Source organism: Heliangelus exortis, chromosome 2, assembly GCF_036169615.1.
Source record: "Heliangelus exortis chromosome 2, bHelExo1.hap1, whole genome shotgun sequence".
Classification (NCBI taxonomy): Eukaryota; Metazoa; Chordata; class Aves; order Apodiformes; family Trochilidae; genus Heliangelus; species Heliangelus exortis.
In genome coordinates this window covers 147,120,478-147,138,025 of record NC_092423.1, presented here as the reverse complement: position 1 = coordinate 147,138,025, position 17,548 = coordinate 147,120,478, and the positions used below count along the sequence as shown (strand labels likewise).

General features: G+C 38.8%; 1 protein-coding gene across 3 annotated transcripts in view; it reads left to right on the top strand.

The window, feature by feature from the left end:
- The window catches only part of SLC45A4 (solute carrier family 45 member 4), a 68,228-nt gene that overhangs the window by 27,756 nt on the left and 22,924 nt on the right, over positions 1 to 17,548 (top strand). For all 3 annotated transcript variants that reach the window (XM_071738499.1, XM_071738498.1, XM_071738500.1), the window contains one exon: positions 1,981 to 2,604. In XM_071738499.1, the coding sequence (XP_071594600.1) occupies positions 2,361 to 2,604 (244 nt within the window). In that variant the 5' untranslated portion in view covers positions 1,981 to 2,360. The remainder of the gene's footprint in view (positions 1 to 1,980; positions 2,605 to 17,548) is intronic.

Here is a 17,548-nt window from a genome sequence, read left to right as displayed (position 1 = left end):
CACATGCTGAGTGATTTCTGAACAATAAGAGCTGATATGTAAATTTTTTAATACTACTGAATGCAACTTTGAGTCTGCCAGCAATTAAACATTTTCTTACTGGTCTGTAATTAAAATAACTGCTGCTGCTCTGCAACCTGTATTTTATAGCTTTTCCTCACCCAAAACTTGTGTTATGAGCAGTGGATGTGTGTTTTTGTAATACACACAGTGCTTAATTTCACATTTATGATAAAGTAAGAACCCTGCAAGGAGTGAGTTGAAACCTCAGACACCAAGGGAAGGAAAGAGAATCTTATCCCTTCCCCTCCTGATGAGAGTTCAACACGGTGTTAATTACTGCAAGGTGGCTACTGAACTGCTGCATGCAGGAGCATAGCAAACAAAAAAACTTATATAAAAAAGGTGTTTGTGAAGAATTTGAATGAGTTACCTTCCTGTGCCATCATCAGGAACCCCAGGCAGTGCATCTCAACTCCTCCTGTTAATTCTAAGTGGCTGGAGAAATGCTTTCCTGAGTCCTTTTTGTTCTGAGTGATTTAATGGTTATAGATTAAAACTTGGACTTTAAAGCTGTGCTTATAGCACTTGTGTTCAGTGAGTTGTGTTAACTTCTCTTGTGTGATTTAAAGGCTTGACCAGTCCAAAGTCAAATTATAATACTAAACTGTTATTAGGGTGGTCAAATCTGAGATCTCCAGTAATCTTGGGAAGTCTGGGAGGAGAAAAAGCCCAGACCAAAAAAGATATTTTTGAATGGAAGAAGAAAATACATGCAACAAACTCACTGAGGTGGAGGTGATGCTGGATATAATGATCCTGTGCTCCACTTTGAGTAGAACAGTGTGTGGCAGCTCAGGCTGAAATAGAGTTGCTGTTGTGATGTGCTTTAAACCCCAAACATGTCATCTTTTTCTTAAGGCTCATTTTTAGGTTTCACCACTTAATGTCCTGGTTATGGTGTAGCCCACAAGGAGTTTTTGTTGTCACAACTGCAGCCTGGGGACTTCTCAGAGCAGCTTTGCTGCCAAGGGCAAGATCTTGTGGAACCATATCCCCAAAGGTTTTGTCCTGGGATACAAATTCAGTCACACTGTGTGTACAGATGGGAATATACATCCTTCTAGTACAAACATTACATAGTCTCACTTCTTATAAAATATTTTCTTTTTTTTCTCCTAAATTCTTAAACCTGTTTTGATTGATGTGGTACAGTATGAACATCTGCTGAGACTTTGTGCCACAAAGAACAGGGAAATAGAGGAGAAGCTGTGCTACCTGACTGGAATATATTGTAATAATTTTAATGTGTGGTGGAATATACAGTACTATTCTACTTTCATGGACTTCAGAACCCCCATAGGATGTGGGAGTAAGGTGCTCTGGTCTTGTGTGCCCAAAGATCCATATGCTGGATATCACATCTTCATTAAAAACTGAAATATTTAAAAAGCAGTCCTCCAAGTTGTATTCCTAATGGCTTAATTTTGCTCATGCTTGCTTAAGGAATATCTTATATAAGATGGTGTGATAATTATTGCAAAGTAACTTGGCAATTCCAAATGTCTAAATGGAAATGTCTCTGTGGCCAATGAGTAAATGGTAATGGATGAATCATCTTCCTGGCATAGTTCTGGAATATCCTACGCTGTTTCTGCATTAAATTCCCCAGAATTTGACAGTCTCATGCTCAATGTTCTGAGGATTTTGAAAAGATACACTGAGAGATTCTTCTGTCTTTGTAGGGGATCATAAACTGGAGGAACTCATGAGTACAGGGAAGCATCGTTGAAATATGAGTAAGAGCTGCATTTCTATGGAAAGTGCAGGGGAAGGAGGGAAGGTGGAATGAAAACCTTACACTAGGCAAGGACAATGGAAAGAATGAAGCAGGAAATAGGGGATATGGTTAAGGGAGGGGGGGGCACAGTATCCTGAAAAATGCTATTGAAATTTTTAAATGCTTGCTTTCTGTTGCAGATTAATCAGCCACTCGATGGGGATTAACAGTGGAGCTCCTCTTTGTGTCGCCTTTCCACCTCTCTGTAGCAAGAACAACAACTTCAGCACTTCTTCAATAATAATTATGAAACTGGTATTAACTGAATGGCAATTATGGATTTTTAACTCTAACTCACAGTAAACCAGCAAGCCATATGTTGAAATTCCTACCAAATAGCTTTTCATTCTTAATGTCTCATATCTATACAAGAAGTTGCAAGATACCTGTTTGTACAAGAGGAATATAAGCATTACTTGCCAGAAGAGCAGAAGCTGAAAGAGAAGACACCCTAACTTGTTCTTGGAGTTATGGTAGTATTATTTATATAGATATAACAAATATATATATATATATTTTTATGGTAATGAAAATGGCTCCCCAGAATGCTGACTCGGAATCTATGCAAGTTCAAGATCTACCTGTGGCACAGCTCCAGAAACCTGAAAACAAGGAGAATGAAAGCAGGGAGGAGACCATTAGTGAAGGTTCCATAGACCGGATACCAATACGCCTGTGGGTGATGCATGGTGCAGTAATGTTTGGCAGGGAATTTTGTTATGCCATGGAGACAGCTTTGGTAACACCTGTATTGTTACAAATAGGTAAGTAATTCTCATTTCTGTTCATCGAAACTTAAACTTTCTGTATGTTTTGAATTGATTGAAGTCACAGGAAGAAGGAGGTGGGGTTTTGCCAACTGAAAATGCACAAGGTAAAGTGGGTTTTATGTTTCTGTTCTTGGCTGTGTCACAGATCCAGTTGTGGAGCTGTTTTAAGTGGGGAGGGTTTCTACTTGCATTCATCTTCTAATATTGCTTCCATCTGTTCAAATTTTAACCTGGTTTGTTTTGAATTCCCATATGAAACTAGCAACCTCAAAAGCTTCTAAAATTCTTTATTAAACATTGAGTCCTAGAAATCAGAAACAGCACTAGAATATAAAGGATTGCAATTAAGGTTTTTTCCATTTCTGGAGAAACACATCAGGCTACAGTACTTAATAACCAGGTAGATAAATTTACATTTTGCACTAGTGAAATGTTGCATTTATTTCAAACCACTAGTGAGTCTTATTTTATGTGATTAATCTGTTATAAATATGTATGAATGAACCTTGATACCAATAGCTTTAGATAATAATGAGGAAGGGAATGGGAATAAGAATAGGAGTACACTGTTAAATTTTGTGATAAGTACTGCAAATAAATTGCAAATAAAATCCTTATAGTATTAACAGTATCTGGGTTATCAGATGCAGAAAATCACCTTCTCATCAGATATCAGAAAATATTACATGAAACTGAATGGAAGTACCAGGCTGACCATGCTTCCATAAGGGAGTAAATAAAGGATATGTATGCACAGTATAAAAACATAGGTCAAGGTGAGCATCTTAGATGAAACATCAGCATTTTTTTATTTCATATGAAAAAAGGGTATAGAAAATTAAACTTGAGAGTGCAGTTTGTGAAACCTTTCATGCAGTTGTCCTGGAGCTAAAAATGTGGTTTTGTATGAAATTACAAGTTGGTTTATTTTGAATCAAAAGAGGCATTGACAGAGTCATGAGAAATGCTGGTGGGTTCTGCCTCCAACTTTTCCTCAATTTTTTCCTTTTCAGAGCTTATCAAATGTCCTTTTTGCAACTATTGGTGGCATAATTTAAATTAGACAAGCCCTCCCCAGTTAGGAGCTTTCTGATCAATCTGACTCGCTGAATAAAGCACGACTTCATCTAGGAATGTTTATAATGTCCATAACTTGTTTGGAGGTTTTTTCTTTTTTAGCAAGTTGAGATTACGAGACTTAATTAATTTTTATTAGCAGCTTTGATTCAATTACTGTCTACCCTGAATGCAAAAACTTGCATCCTGCTATGCTTGGAGAAGACTGTGAGGTTTGTAAGTGACCTGTGCTTTTTTGTTAGCTTTGTTTGTGCTGGCACTTGGATGTTTATGATGTATAGCTGGCTGAGCTGACTTTACCTTACCATAGAGTAAGGTCAGACAGTATAAATAAACCATCCTCTTAATTACTGACCAGTCTACTAGTTGATGTTTCTTTTGTGAGCTCTTCTAGCAGATCTGTTTCCTCCAGATAATTGAGAAATATCTCTTCCCTTCCTTCCCTAACCCCAGTGATCAAAATAACATTGGGATTTGGGGGAAGGGAAGAACAGAGCTCTTGCTTCCAGAAAAGCTGCCAAGTGAACCTAAAAGACTAGGGTGCAGTGATGATGTTCCATGCTGTATAAATAAGAAGTGGAGGTAATTGGTTACAAATATCAGCAGTTTGGGGACTAATTGAGATTTTTTTTGTGGGCTCTGGCTTATGTTCCCTCAGTAGGGATATAAACAATGCTGAATTCACTGAAGGGTTAAGTTATTCACGGGTGACTTATCCAGCCTGTTCAGTAATTACCTCTTACATGGTTCTGTTTACCTTTATCAACCTCAACATCTGTCTGCCTCAACATGAGCTATATTTATTCCTCACTGGAGGGGGTTTCATGTAGCTGTGGAGCTGCTGTAATATTCCCTTTGCTTCTTGTTTTGGTGAAAGCAACAGTCAGTTGTTTTCTGTGAGATTAAATTGGATCAAGAAACTATTTTTGAGAAGTGGCACCTGGGGAAGTGTGGTGACTCAACCAACTAACTCTGCTTATAATAAATTGAAGAACTAGGAGTCTGAATCTGCAAAAATGAGTTTTCTTTACAGATATATGCTGAATATTAACAATTAAGCTTTACAATGTGTGCTCACAGAGAAATCATCTGAGATTCTCCTCAAATACCACCATTAACAGCATGATGTTACACACTTCCCACGTGCAGGTATTTGACTTTTCTAGCTGTTTGATGTACCCTGGATCAGAGGTGTGGTTATAATTTGGCAGATGAACGACCTGTCCTAATTTTTCTATAAACCACAAGATTTCAGCAGCTGAAGGAGATAGTACTTTGGATCATCCCTTTCCAATTCAGCAGTGGTTAAAGTCTTAATGTGTTTAAATTTCCAGAAGTGTTGAATTCTTAACAAAAGAACTAAAAGTAGCCATGAGAGCTGCTTGGGTAGATGGATTCTGTGAATTGGAAAGGTCTGTAAGTGCCAGAGTTGTAGTGAAATAAGTTCTGATTTGTGACTTTAATCTTTGTCTTTATTGCTGTGCCTAAATTGATGCTACATTGCCTTGACAGTAATGCAGCTACAAATCTTTAACAGCCTTGTAGTCATAACTGGGCTTTAGTAGCTTAGCAACAAGAGCAAGCCCAATATATTTTACACTTGGTTTTCTATTCTAAACTTGCTTTTTCATTTCTTACTATCTGCAGTTCAAGAATTCAAAATGAAGCAGCTAACTTGTTGGAATTCAGAGGATATAAAAATCTGCCAAATATGAGAAGGGGCCGGCTGACACCAGATGAAATTATATTGGCACATTCACAAATTTTGATCACAAATTTTGACCCATTCCTTCCAACCAGTGCTAAAAGTTTACTGGAAGATAAGCTGTTTGCTCCTTCAACTTGTTCATCAGCTCAGGGTTTTTGAGAAACAGGGATTTCATGTTACTCCTGAGTATGTTCTGTGCATTAACACTACTGTTGGCTTCTCCTGTCATATTTCAACCACATCTTATTGAACTCTGGAGGAGCAGGATGAGGCCTTTGTCTTCTGAAACATCTGGTACTTAATGCTTCTTAGCTGGGAGAGGGAATTATAATCCCTGCTACTGTTTATAAAGGACTGTGTATTTTCTTCCATCCTTAAACTTGGCTCTGGAGGATTAAATCTCTCAAAACTATTTCTGAAAACTCCTTTCAGTTTGTAGCAGTTCATGAAAAATCTGGATACACTTCAAAATATAACTTGCAGGGGATTTTGAGTGAATAAAAGTGATGAGAAACTGATGACTAGCAAGCTGCACACTTAGAGAAACTGATAGCTTTTGGAGGAAACTCACTCAGTGGAGTCACAAGTACCTGCCTGCTGTTAGCAACACTTTAAACCATTCATCAGTAACAATTTGGTAATTACTGATTATTTCAGTTGTAATTGGAGCACGGTTTGGGTTGTAATGCAATGAGTAAATCCATTTTAGTTCTTCTGGAAGTTGGGATCCATGTGCATGTTTCATCAGGATTACAGAAGAAAAAAAATTGTGTTCTGTCAACATTTAGCATGGAAAATTTGCTGTCTGCCTCCTGAGCAGTGGTGGCTGTAAACATCATGTTTCACATTTTATATTTAATATGATAAAAGCTTTGTCAAGCATTTGCTGTTGCTTCAAAAAGGATCTTTCTAATGCTATTGAGTGTTTATGAATACTTAATAGGCACAGAAGTGACTGTCAGCACCAGAACTGTTCCTTGTTCCCTTGCATAAATTAAATATATTACACTAGTGCTTTTAAAAAGAAACTCTGTACATTTACCTAAGGAAAAAAACACATGAAAAATGTACCTGTAGTTCTTACCTCTATAATATCACTTAAATTTAGGGATGCTGCCCTGGGACCATACAGGAATAGCCTTGATTTTTATGTATTTTATATCTGAGTGCCTATCTGTGATAACATTACTTTGGTTTGCTCTGAGAGCTAAGGGGTTCTTGTAGTAAATGTTACCTAGTTGAGCATAAAATGTTGAAGCTGGTTGTTTTAAGCTTAACCTTGAGCATGATTTTCTTTTTAGGCAGTAACACTAAGGAACAGCATTTCTGGAAACTGAATATTTCAGTGATAATTAATAGATTCTCATAAAGAGATGCTGAGCTCAGCAGAGCAGAATAACATAAGCTATTTTTATTTGGAAATAAATTCTTTCTCTCATTATATGCTCTGCCTTCAGTAAAATACTGTAGTCACTCATGTCTCATATAAGATATGAGATACATTTCCTGCATCTCATGGATGTGGAAAAGCTGTTTGGGGGTTTGGGCTATCATCTCTGAGATATGATGTCTAATATCTCAGGAAAAAAAAAATTAATCATCTAATATTAAAAATTCTTCCATTCTAAAGCTTAGCAGACCATGCTTAAAGGGGCTTGAAATCTAGTTCGTATGAAATTGCCAGGATGCAAAAAGTGTGTTAAGCAATAAATAAATTGCTGATTCTGAGAAAACTCAGTGGTAGCCAAGAAGTCATTCTGCTGAAGAGCTGTAATATTACAGAGTCAACTTTTAGTATGAAGTAGCAAATCTCTCAATGGCAATTTAATGTTGATACCTGTCCGAGAAGAACACACGTTAGGTAAAAAAGGAGATTATTGCAATGTATTTAGGAACCAAGCATGAAATGTTACAGATGAGGTAGCTTTTAGGCATGTTTTCTTCAAAGGAATTAAGGTATCAATTGCTGACTGGGTTCAGTGTGGAAGAGGGAGAGCCTTCCTAAGGCTAAGCCTGAGATCAAAGGAAATCTAGAAACCTTAAAAGATGTGGTGGGAGAGACAGGAACAAAGGGACTGGATGAGCTTTTAGGGGCTGCCTGTAATTCCAGTGAAAAAAGGCTGACTGGCTGGAAAAACTCTTGGAGATGGGAAGGAAGCTCTTCACCATAAAGCAGCACTGACTCTTTTCAGCTCTGCTCAAGTAGTGGAGTTTATTCCTCATCTCTGCCAGAGGTTAAATTTATCTTAAGGTTACATGTATTTATAACTGACTTTCTACAAAGCTGCATCTAACCTGACCTTGTCTTGCCAGGAAGAAACTGTTTGAGTTTCTATAACCTGTCCTTTGGCTCTCAAAGTTAAGTTCTTGTATGATTCAGCTCCCTGATAGCTTCATTTGATGCTGAGAGTCAGTTGCAGGATCTGAATTCCTCCTTGGAAGAATTAATGGCTTGAGAGTTGAGCTGTCACAGCAGGGGACTGTAACACAGTTAACCTAAGGACAAGAACTGAATTTACAGTGGATCCAGAAAATAAAATAAATACATTTTTCAGCCTTGTTAACTTTAAAGTTACTCTTTAATACCATGTAAAGTTTGTATTCACATCTCAAGTGGTGGAATGTATAAAACTGCAACTACTGTGCCTGAGGCACATGTTAATTGCCCTATAAAACTTCCCCACCCATCCCTTTTTACTTATTTACTAATTTTATGCCTGCTAAGGGCTTGTGTAAGGCTGATTATACTGTACTTTAGCCAGCAAGCAAGTCAGGAAGGATTTCTTATCATGTATCACTGCTCTTTTACATGAAATACCTTTTGAGCTCAAATCAACAACAGCACAGTTTTTGAACACACGTAATCCTTAGTAGAAGGTTAAGGACACATTTAGTACCTTTAGAAGAAAGTTACTATGCAACTATTAACATTTTTAATCCCAGGGGCAGTAGGAGCTCGTGGGTTCATTTCCTATCAAGGCAAATGCCCCAGCATTGGCAGTTGTGCAGTAACTTACAGAGGGTTTTTTTATGTAAATTTTCTGTTTTTCTTTAAGAACCCAGGGCAGATTTTCAGCTGGGGTAATTTTTATATAAATTTTCTGTTTTTCTTTAAGAACCCAGGGCAGATTTACAGCTGGGGTAACTTGAAGATTTGTGCTGGCTTTAGGATTGTACAGACTGTGTGACTGGATCAATAAACCTTACTAGGGAAGGGCAGCTGAGTGCAAAGGAATTCAGAGGCTTCTCCTGTAACATGAAACATGTTTCCTATTACTTTGGATTAGGTAACTTTTAGTTCCCCTATTTTTCTTGGCTGAATAAGGTCTGCCAAAGAAGCTGCTTCTAAAATGTCTTGTACTTGCTTTGCTGCTATTTTCTCCCATTACAGATATTCAGCCTGATCTTTTAATCATGTACTGTAGGAATGTTAATACTTCTTTTTTTCCTAACATAAAGAGTGTTCACAGTAAAAACTGCAGGAGAGAGCACTTGTTTAAACCCTCAGAAGTTTTCCTTTTGAGAGCTTGTATGATCTGAGCTTAGTGCAAGTGTCCATATGTGACACACAAGAAATGCTCACAGGTCTGAGACCTTTAGTGATACAAAATGCAGGCTGCAAGACAAAAAAAAAAACCTCTCTAAAATTACAGACTGTCATCTCTTCTGTAAGAATGGAGGTTTAAAAACAATTTTTTATTTTGTTGTCATCTCTGTTCTTCAAATATTTTTTTTGTCTGACCAACAGACATCATAGTGTCTCCTTTGTGGAAAGAGCTTGTGGCCTCCAAAAGGAATCATTCCCTAAGAAAGGAAAAGGGCATCTCTGCCCTTATGTAGATGCTGCTTTCTACCAGCAAATCTTCCCTTTCCAGCATGTTTGCCTCCTTTTTATCTTGAGTACCCAAGGTTTAAGAGAGACTAAACTTTTTGGAATGACTTAGGAATACTTTGGCATCTCTGTTCTTCTTCTTTCCCAAATTTCTTGTTCTCTCACCTCAAGGAGGTCTAATAAAGCATCAGAAGTAAGGAGGAGTTTAATAATGCTGCAAAATGTACTTTTTGCTTCTCTTTTACCCTGTGTCACTGAATTATTTTGCAGTTCTCCTCTCCCACACATATTGGATCTGCCTTGTTACAGGCAGGACAAGCCTATAGGTTTTCTTCTGCTTTCAAGGGCAGCTCTAGAGTAGAAAGACACAGGGCTCAAGGAGCTTCAGGTTCCCTGTATTTTTAGTGCTACATTACAAAGATTTCCTGTGGGTAGTGAGGAAAAAGATGGGAGAAGTAGGGCCAGATTTTGGCTCCATGAAAATGTCCTAAAACTGAGTGGTTTGAAACACACCTTTACACAACCTCCATCCTAGGCTAAACCCTTCCTCTTAATCTGCTTTCCACCCACGTACACTTTCAGCCAAATTTACAAAGCCCACATCTTTTTTATGCTTCTGTCTAAACAGCCTCTAGGAGAAGAACATGTCAGGGGAATCTGCAAATGTGCCTGAGCTTCAGCTTTCTGCTCAGAATTTGAGTTTGACCCTCACCTCTGACCCAGAGGTAATTTTGTCATAGTGATAACAGATGAAACGTGATAACCCTCCCATGCTCTTTATTATAAAGTAATTATCACCAGGGCATTGTTTCCCAGCAGGCAGTTGCTTGTTCTTCATAAGAAACCTTTCAGTTCTTTGGATGGAGTTCTGGGGGTGGAGATTTGGAGCTGGAGGACTGAGATTTGGGTGTCCAGGTTTTTGAAACGTTCGGCACCAAGCCTCAGAGCATGGATTGTGTGGAACAGGTTATGAAAAGGGAATGGCAGAGAACTTCTTAATGATCTTACTTTTCAAGGAAATAAAATCAAGGCCACTTTTGAAATAAGAAGAATGTCAACAGGCTGTTGCCAGATCACGTAATGCTTTAATAAACTTGCTTTGAGAGGATTGTCAAAGCTGCAGCCCCTTAAGCTCTCTTCCCCTCTGAGTGTTTGTTGCAGCAGTATTTCTGTTGTGATGCACCCTCTGGGACTCCATTTTAATCCTCTCTTAACCAAACAACAGTTGAAGGTTTCAGATATGCTTCCTGCAGGCTATTTTGCAAGAATTTATTGGAAAAGTTTTGAACTGCTGGTTCAGTTTGACGATAAAATTTAATACGAATCCATTTAACTGAACGGGGGAAAAACCAGGTCATAGATTTTACTTCCATTAGCTTGGATAAATCCCTGGTAGCTCATGTCACTCCATAAACATACTCCACTCTCCAAAGTTTTGAGTAACAGTAGGTACAAACTAGCATAGATGGCATTTTTTTCCCAGCAATAAGCCAATAAATTTCCCAAATAGACCCAGAAATACCCTGTATTAACATTTGGTGATCTTCAGCTGGAGCCTTGTGGTGGCAGTGTACTAGCTGCCATGTAAACTGAATATGGCCTGATTTCCTACAGAAATAAATTTGATTTACAAGTGTTTCATCAGGCAAGCAAAGAAGAACAGGATGAGGAGGCAGTGAAGAGCAGGGAAAGACTTAGCTGGGAGTAGTGGTGGGCAGGTAGTGACTGGCAGTGAAGTATTTAGCAAGCATTGATAGACTTGCTAGGTGATGCCACTTAAACATTGAAATTGAGGAGAGATTCAAATCCTTTATTGTCATTCCTATTTGGGGAAAAAACATCTAAGACATCCCACTGCTGGAGCAGAGGATGTCTTGCAAACATTTTCCTCTTCCAGTTGCTGACTTTGAAATCTGTTCCACCTCATGTAAAAGAGCATAAAAGTTCATGGAAGCAGGTCATCTAAATAACTGGGCTGTCACTGGAGCATCTGTTTCAGCTGTCCTTATTTAACTCAAATTACAAGAGGTGTTTGAAGAAGTTGCTTCAACCTTGAAGTGCCCCATGTCCATATGGTGTTCTGAAATGTGAAGATTTTGTGACAGATACTTTCTTAGGAGTGGGTAAACAGAAGGATTTGGGTCTGAATTTGTATTATCACTTGGAAATGGTGACTGCTGTCCTATGCTGCACTATAGCAAGGTTAAATGCCACCTTGCCAGGCTGTGAGGACAGAAGTGATGTTTTGCATGGACATAGGTACCTGGCACTTGGAGCTTAAACTTTGGAGGTAGAGCTGGAGACCAAAATCACAACTTCATTGTCCACCTCCAGATTACTCAGTAAAATGATTAAAATGCCTTTTAATGAAGCAAACTTTTAGTAAATAGAGACTGAATCACCTGGAAGCCATGTAATGTCAAAACACAGGCATCCCTGTGACAGGCAGTCTTCAGAAACTTCCACACTCATCTCCAAGGAGCCTTTCCACGCCTCCAGAGCAAGACAGTTTCTTCCCAGAGAACTGATGATCCAGAGAGCAGTAAATAGGAAGGATCAGTGCTTAGAGTGGGCTGGTTCTGCCCTCAGTTCTGTCTTTGGCAAGTGTCCCACCATGGGGCACTGCAGTCTCTTTTAATATGTTGATAAATTTTATGTAGCTTCTGTTGAGACTATCTTAACCTTGGATTTCTATCCTGTTCTGAATCCTGATTTATGTTCTCTGGTACAAGTGACAAACTGAGCTGGTTCATATGTGTTCTCATGTATAAACTGTTTACAAATACAAATTTCCTCCTTTTATCAGTTGTGCTGCTCTATAAACAATGGTCTTTCAATAATTCAGTCTGCCTGAATTGAGACACCCTCCCCCTCCTCAGGATAATTTGCAAATAATATTCTCCTGGCTTTAAATGAGCTCTTGATCTAGAAGTGTTTGATATTAAGTATAAAATAATAAAAATTACTAGGTATAAATAACACTACTGGATGTTAAAGCATTTCTTGGGAGAAGGGAGATCAAGGTCACACACTTCAGAGTTCATACAGTTTGCAGCAAAATTTATATTTAATTACGTATTCTAAAATTAGGATTAAACTGACACTCTAGGAGAAATCTTCACAAATCTAAACCCCACAGATTCCTTGGGTGTTTGGATAAATGATTGTCTGCATGGGTAAATTAGTTGTAGTGGATACAGTTGGAGTATTCCTTGTGTTTTCTTTGCCTGATTTGGAAAGTCAGGCACAGTGTCTTACTAAGCCAGACATTTTCTGGCAAGGAAGAATCATAACAGGCATACCTGCTGTCTTACCCAGACTACATCAGGTGACTTTAAAATGATTGTTTATCATACTCTGATGCAAATTAGACAATTTATGTAGCAATGGGATGCCACCACAGCCATGGAAACATCTGATCTGGTGTTTTGTTCCAAGCTACAACAGAAATGAAGAGCAGATGCGCTGTGTTCTGCTCCTTCTTTCTACCCTGGAGTCATTATTCTATAAAACTTTACAAAAATAGGTTTTTTCTTGCTAGTCTTCAAAGTCAGTGTATCACCTCTGTAGAGGTCCTGCACTGTATCTTTCTATTCAGAAAAGCTGCTTATTCAAAGGGTTTTTTACCCTTTTTTTTAAAAAAATACTCCTAGTGTTCATGCCTTTTGCCACATCAATCAAATGATGCTTACTTTATACTGACTTGAAACAAGAGCAGAAGGGAATTGGGTCATCTGTCTGAAATGAAAACTGAGTTTAACATTTTTTCTTTCTGCTTTGGTTCAACAAATAGCACTATGCAAGAAACAAACCTGAACTGGTGAGGATCTCAGAGGTCATGGCTGGTGAGCAGCAGTGTTGTCACCATTCCCTAGTGATTTCCTGGGTCTTCCCAGATACAGACACACTGGATCATGGTGGAGATGCTAAAGAAGTGCATGGGAGAAGTTTCAGGATACTTGGGGGTGGAATGAGAAAATAAGAGGATGCAATCAGTTAAAGAAAGCTGAAGGTGGTCCTTTAATTTAATTTAATTAAGGAACAGTCTTAAGTGCTGCCTCCCAGAGTCGTGGGTCATAAATCTTGTGCCAAAGACTCCCTTGGTTTGGATAGCAGTCAGTGTGTTACAAAGATAAATTCAGGAGGAAGGTTTGTTTTTCTGCATTATCCCTTTGACATGGCAAAAGAGTTTAAAATAAGTTTTTAGTTGTTTTCAAGCTCTAAGTTTCAGGGGAGGCCTTTGGTACAACTGTGTTGAATATGAAAGGATCACCAAATTCGATCTTGAAAATTATTTAGATTTTAGTCTTAAAAATTACTTAGGTTTCCATTGCCAGGTGACTGAATAATGTCTGTGTTGCTGGCTACACCTGTAGCTCATCAATATCCCTTGTCTCATTCTTTTGTAAGTTCAAATGACAAGAAAAAGGTTACAGACAGAGTGATGTAAAGTAAATGCAATATGATAAAAATGTCTGGTTGTTTCAAAGACTTCTCTTTTACTTTGTCCCCATTATGGCCTAATCTCATAATCTGCAAATTTGGAAAGGAAATGTCTGCTGTCTTATTTGCTGGTGTGTTCCACTCATTTAACTTCAGATTTCATTGGCAACCTTATCCTTCCATGCATTGCTGTGTAGGTAAAGATTGCACATCAGACATTCTGGTTAGAAGTCTCACTTTGTGTGATTACCTTTTATTCCAAACTATCAACTCATATTGCAAATCATAATTTTGAAAAACACAGTGAGGGTGGAGGAGCCACTTCCTAAAGCCACAGTAAGTGTAGAAATTGGAATGCTGTCTGAGACTTGGTGGTGAAGTTCTGCTCTGGTTACCAAAATTTCCCATGTGTGCAACTTTGTAGTATGACCCTGCAAGCTCAAAATACCAAGATCAGGATTTTTACAGAGCTACACTTTAGAAGACCTCAACGTGAATGCAGCTCTGCTTTTAAATCTCTGTGGTACACGTGTAGAACGTGTGTCATGTGAGTTGATGTTCAAGCCAAAACACACAAGTTTATAGAAGGCGTGTAGGAAAGTTTGAAAGTTTGAGGCAGGATACATAAACACCACCACAGGCTTTTTAATCAGCCTCCACAATTTCATCTGAGAGGATGGGTTCCTGTAATGCTTTACCCACAAGACAGACAGTTGCTGACATGTATAGCTATAGAGAAAGACCCCTTTTTTTTGGCCTGGGGAGGGGTGGGGGAAGCCTCAGTTGATGAAAATTCTCTTTTTGATAGTCCCATTCCCAGCATTTAGATGTCTGGAGGTTGTTAGAACAACCAGAGAACAAGTGTTTTTCCTGGAGCAGTGCTCCACATGGAAAACCATGCTGGCAAACTACAAGTGGCAGTTCATTTGTTGAAGCAAATAGGAAAAGCACTAATAGGATTTATGTTTTGCTTGATATAGCCACATGAGGTATTAACCTCAATAAAGGCAACTGCGTAGAGGAATGCAGCTTCTCTTTAGAAGCTTAGTATGGGTTATTTTCAAAATTCCTTTTTTTTTTTTTTTTTAACTACACAATGAATAATGAGTTTGAAGAATCAGTGCATTTATGGCTAATTCAGCAACGCTTTTAAAATGGGAAATAATTTAGAAGTGAATGCAGTTTTCTGACTTTCAGCTTCTTTGGTTTCCTGGTAGCACAGTTGTGACAAAAATGCTCATAGGCCAAGTGTTTGTTCCTATCACAAACAAACCTATAGTCCTGAAGACTTTCCCAAAGGCCAGAAGGTCAATTTTGCAGCTTAGTAACAATTAACAATATGCTTTTTGTAAGCCAGTTTACGGGAATGATGGCATTTTGGGAAGCTTTGAGTATTGGAAAGGGAAGTAAAGCACTCTGAAAATGCATGACATGAATGCCCTAAGGAGTGTTGGGTCAACCCAGCTTTTTTCTCCTCTTTTTTGGCATTGCCAGCTGTGAAAAAAAAAAGGCTTTTAGGATATGAAGTTATATGAAGTACCTGTAATGTTTATAAACTGTTATAATTTTTTGCATTAGGTCAGCAGGGGTAATTATAGAAGAAGCTGATCCTTAAAAGGACTATGCAAATGTGATCCCAGCTGAAATTTAAAGATCAACTGTCTGGTCAGTAATCCCCAAGAAGATGAAGGTTCTCAGATGGTATCTGCAGGGGCACACAGGTCAAACAACACCTTCATGAGTCACTGTTTTCACATGGCTTCCACGTGTGTAGTCAAGCCTAAAAATTGAGGAACAGCAGGGTGATTTTTATCAATGCCTTTTATCAAAGACAACCTCCTCACATTTTACTCTGCTGTATGCTTACTGCATTTTCTAATATGTGTAACTTGAGGCTAGAAATGAACTTTTTTTCTTCACTGCTTGTAATTCAAGGGTGCAAATGTTATGCTGACCATACTCTGCCTGGCTGCCTGCTCAACAAAAAATACTTTTTTGGCTACTTTCAAGTCTGTTTGCCTTCCTTCCTCAAGTCCTGTTCCAGGATACACTGACCAGATGCCTTGCTGGGCTAAGTGTATGCCAATCATTTATTTGGCAATGTGAACCAGACCCTTTATGGTTTTCCAAGGGTTTGTTTGGTTGATGGGGGTAGAAGTGACACCTCAGGAGTAAATTTCTTCTGCAGGGAATGGGAGTTTAATGTATAGGTGATGCCTTCTAGCTCGATATTTGTTAGAATGGTCTTTTTAAAGTCTTAACTGTGAGAGAGTCTCATAAAATCTGGGATGAAGAGCCATGCTTAATTTTGTTAGTCATGCTTCTTGCAGTCTGGTTAGAGCAGTGCAGAAGGGTCATCAAAGCTTCTCCTAGACACAAAATCCTTTCACTGCAGAGCAGCCCAGGACCAGAATATTCCAGTAAGGGCTTGGGCTGTACCTCCTGCTGCCCAGTGATGCTCTTGGGCAGCCCTTTCCCAGCTATGAACAGCCCCATATTGAATAGATCCCCATTAAGGATTATTTTAATTGAAAACTTGTTCTTAACCAGAACAAAAAAGTTGTTTGTTAACTAGATATTATTTGGGGGAAGGGGTGGGAGAGGGTCAGTTCAGTCTGGATATGGATTTCAGAGTTAACAGTTCAGGTATGGCTCTACTTGGAGGAAAAAAAAAGTGTTAACACCAGGTTTTGGTTAGGATTTGGTTCAGCTGTGTAAGCAAGCAGTCATAGTCCAGGGTATTAATGTGTTAATCACTGCAACAAAAGCTCCACTGTTGATGAACAGATCAGGCTTAGGAGTTGGTGCTGAAAGATTTTTCTATTGTATATATAAGAGTCTCTCGAGTTTGGGGATTTTAAAGCGCGTTCGAGCCCGAGTGCCTTTGTTTATAAATTTGCCAATATTCTAGAAGTGGTGACGAAAAACCCTATTGAGCTCTGGATAAACTGGGCTGCTGCATATCTTCAGGCAACACATGTCACTGTAATTGATGTCTAATCTTGCAGTGAGACAGAGAGGGAAGTGCTGCAGCGTTGCGTAATGCGCAGGGAGTCGAAGTGGGGCATCGCGAGCAGCTGATGCATTTTAATTACATCCCATAAAGGGGAGGGAAGGATTAGTGTGGCAAAACAGTTTATCGATTGCTGCGTTTGTATACGTGTCTGCATACATTTGGACACTTGGGAGTGATGGGGAATGGATATTAGTGTAGTTGGGTGTGTGACCTTTTGAGTCCTTCCAGCAACAGGAGACAGCGTTGGCAGCCTGGGAATAAATGTGCTGACATTGGGAAGTTGGCCTCAGGTGGCTGTGCTGGTGTATTTGTAGAGGTGATACAACCTGTGTCCTTCTGAGACCATGAAGAAAGTTTTCAGCTTTGTATGCATCTTTGTTAGGTCCCTGAACCTACTCTGTAGAGGTGAAAAGGAAATATGTTTTTTGTTACTGCTGCTTCAGCACGATGCTGGAAGTTGCATCAGATTTAATCTATATTCAATTTCAGCTCATTAAGCACTGTGATGCAAATTTCTTATTAATGTCAAAGTGATATACTCCTAAATATTGGTTAATAAGCAAGAGAAGAAAAGTTAAAAACAAGTTTCCCAGGAGCCAAAAAGAATGGCAGAGATAATCTGGAAAACTCCAGTGAATCAGTTTCAGGAGTCAGTAGGAGAACTTGGCAGCGTTGCATTTCCTTGCCCTCTCTGGAGCTTGATTATCTGCTACAACATGGAGAAAACTTGTTTGGCACTCTCAGTGTTTGAATATAAAAGATTTGGCTTCTGACTTAAATAAACCTGGCACTTTTCACTACTGTGAATGTACCCTGGCAAAAATACATCACATAGTTCTGGTAAGCATATACTTCTGTGTGA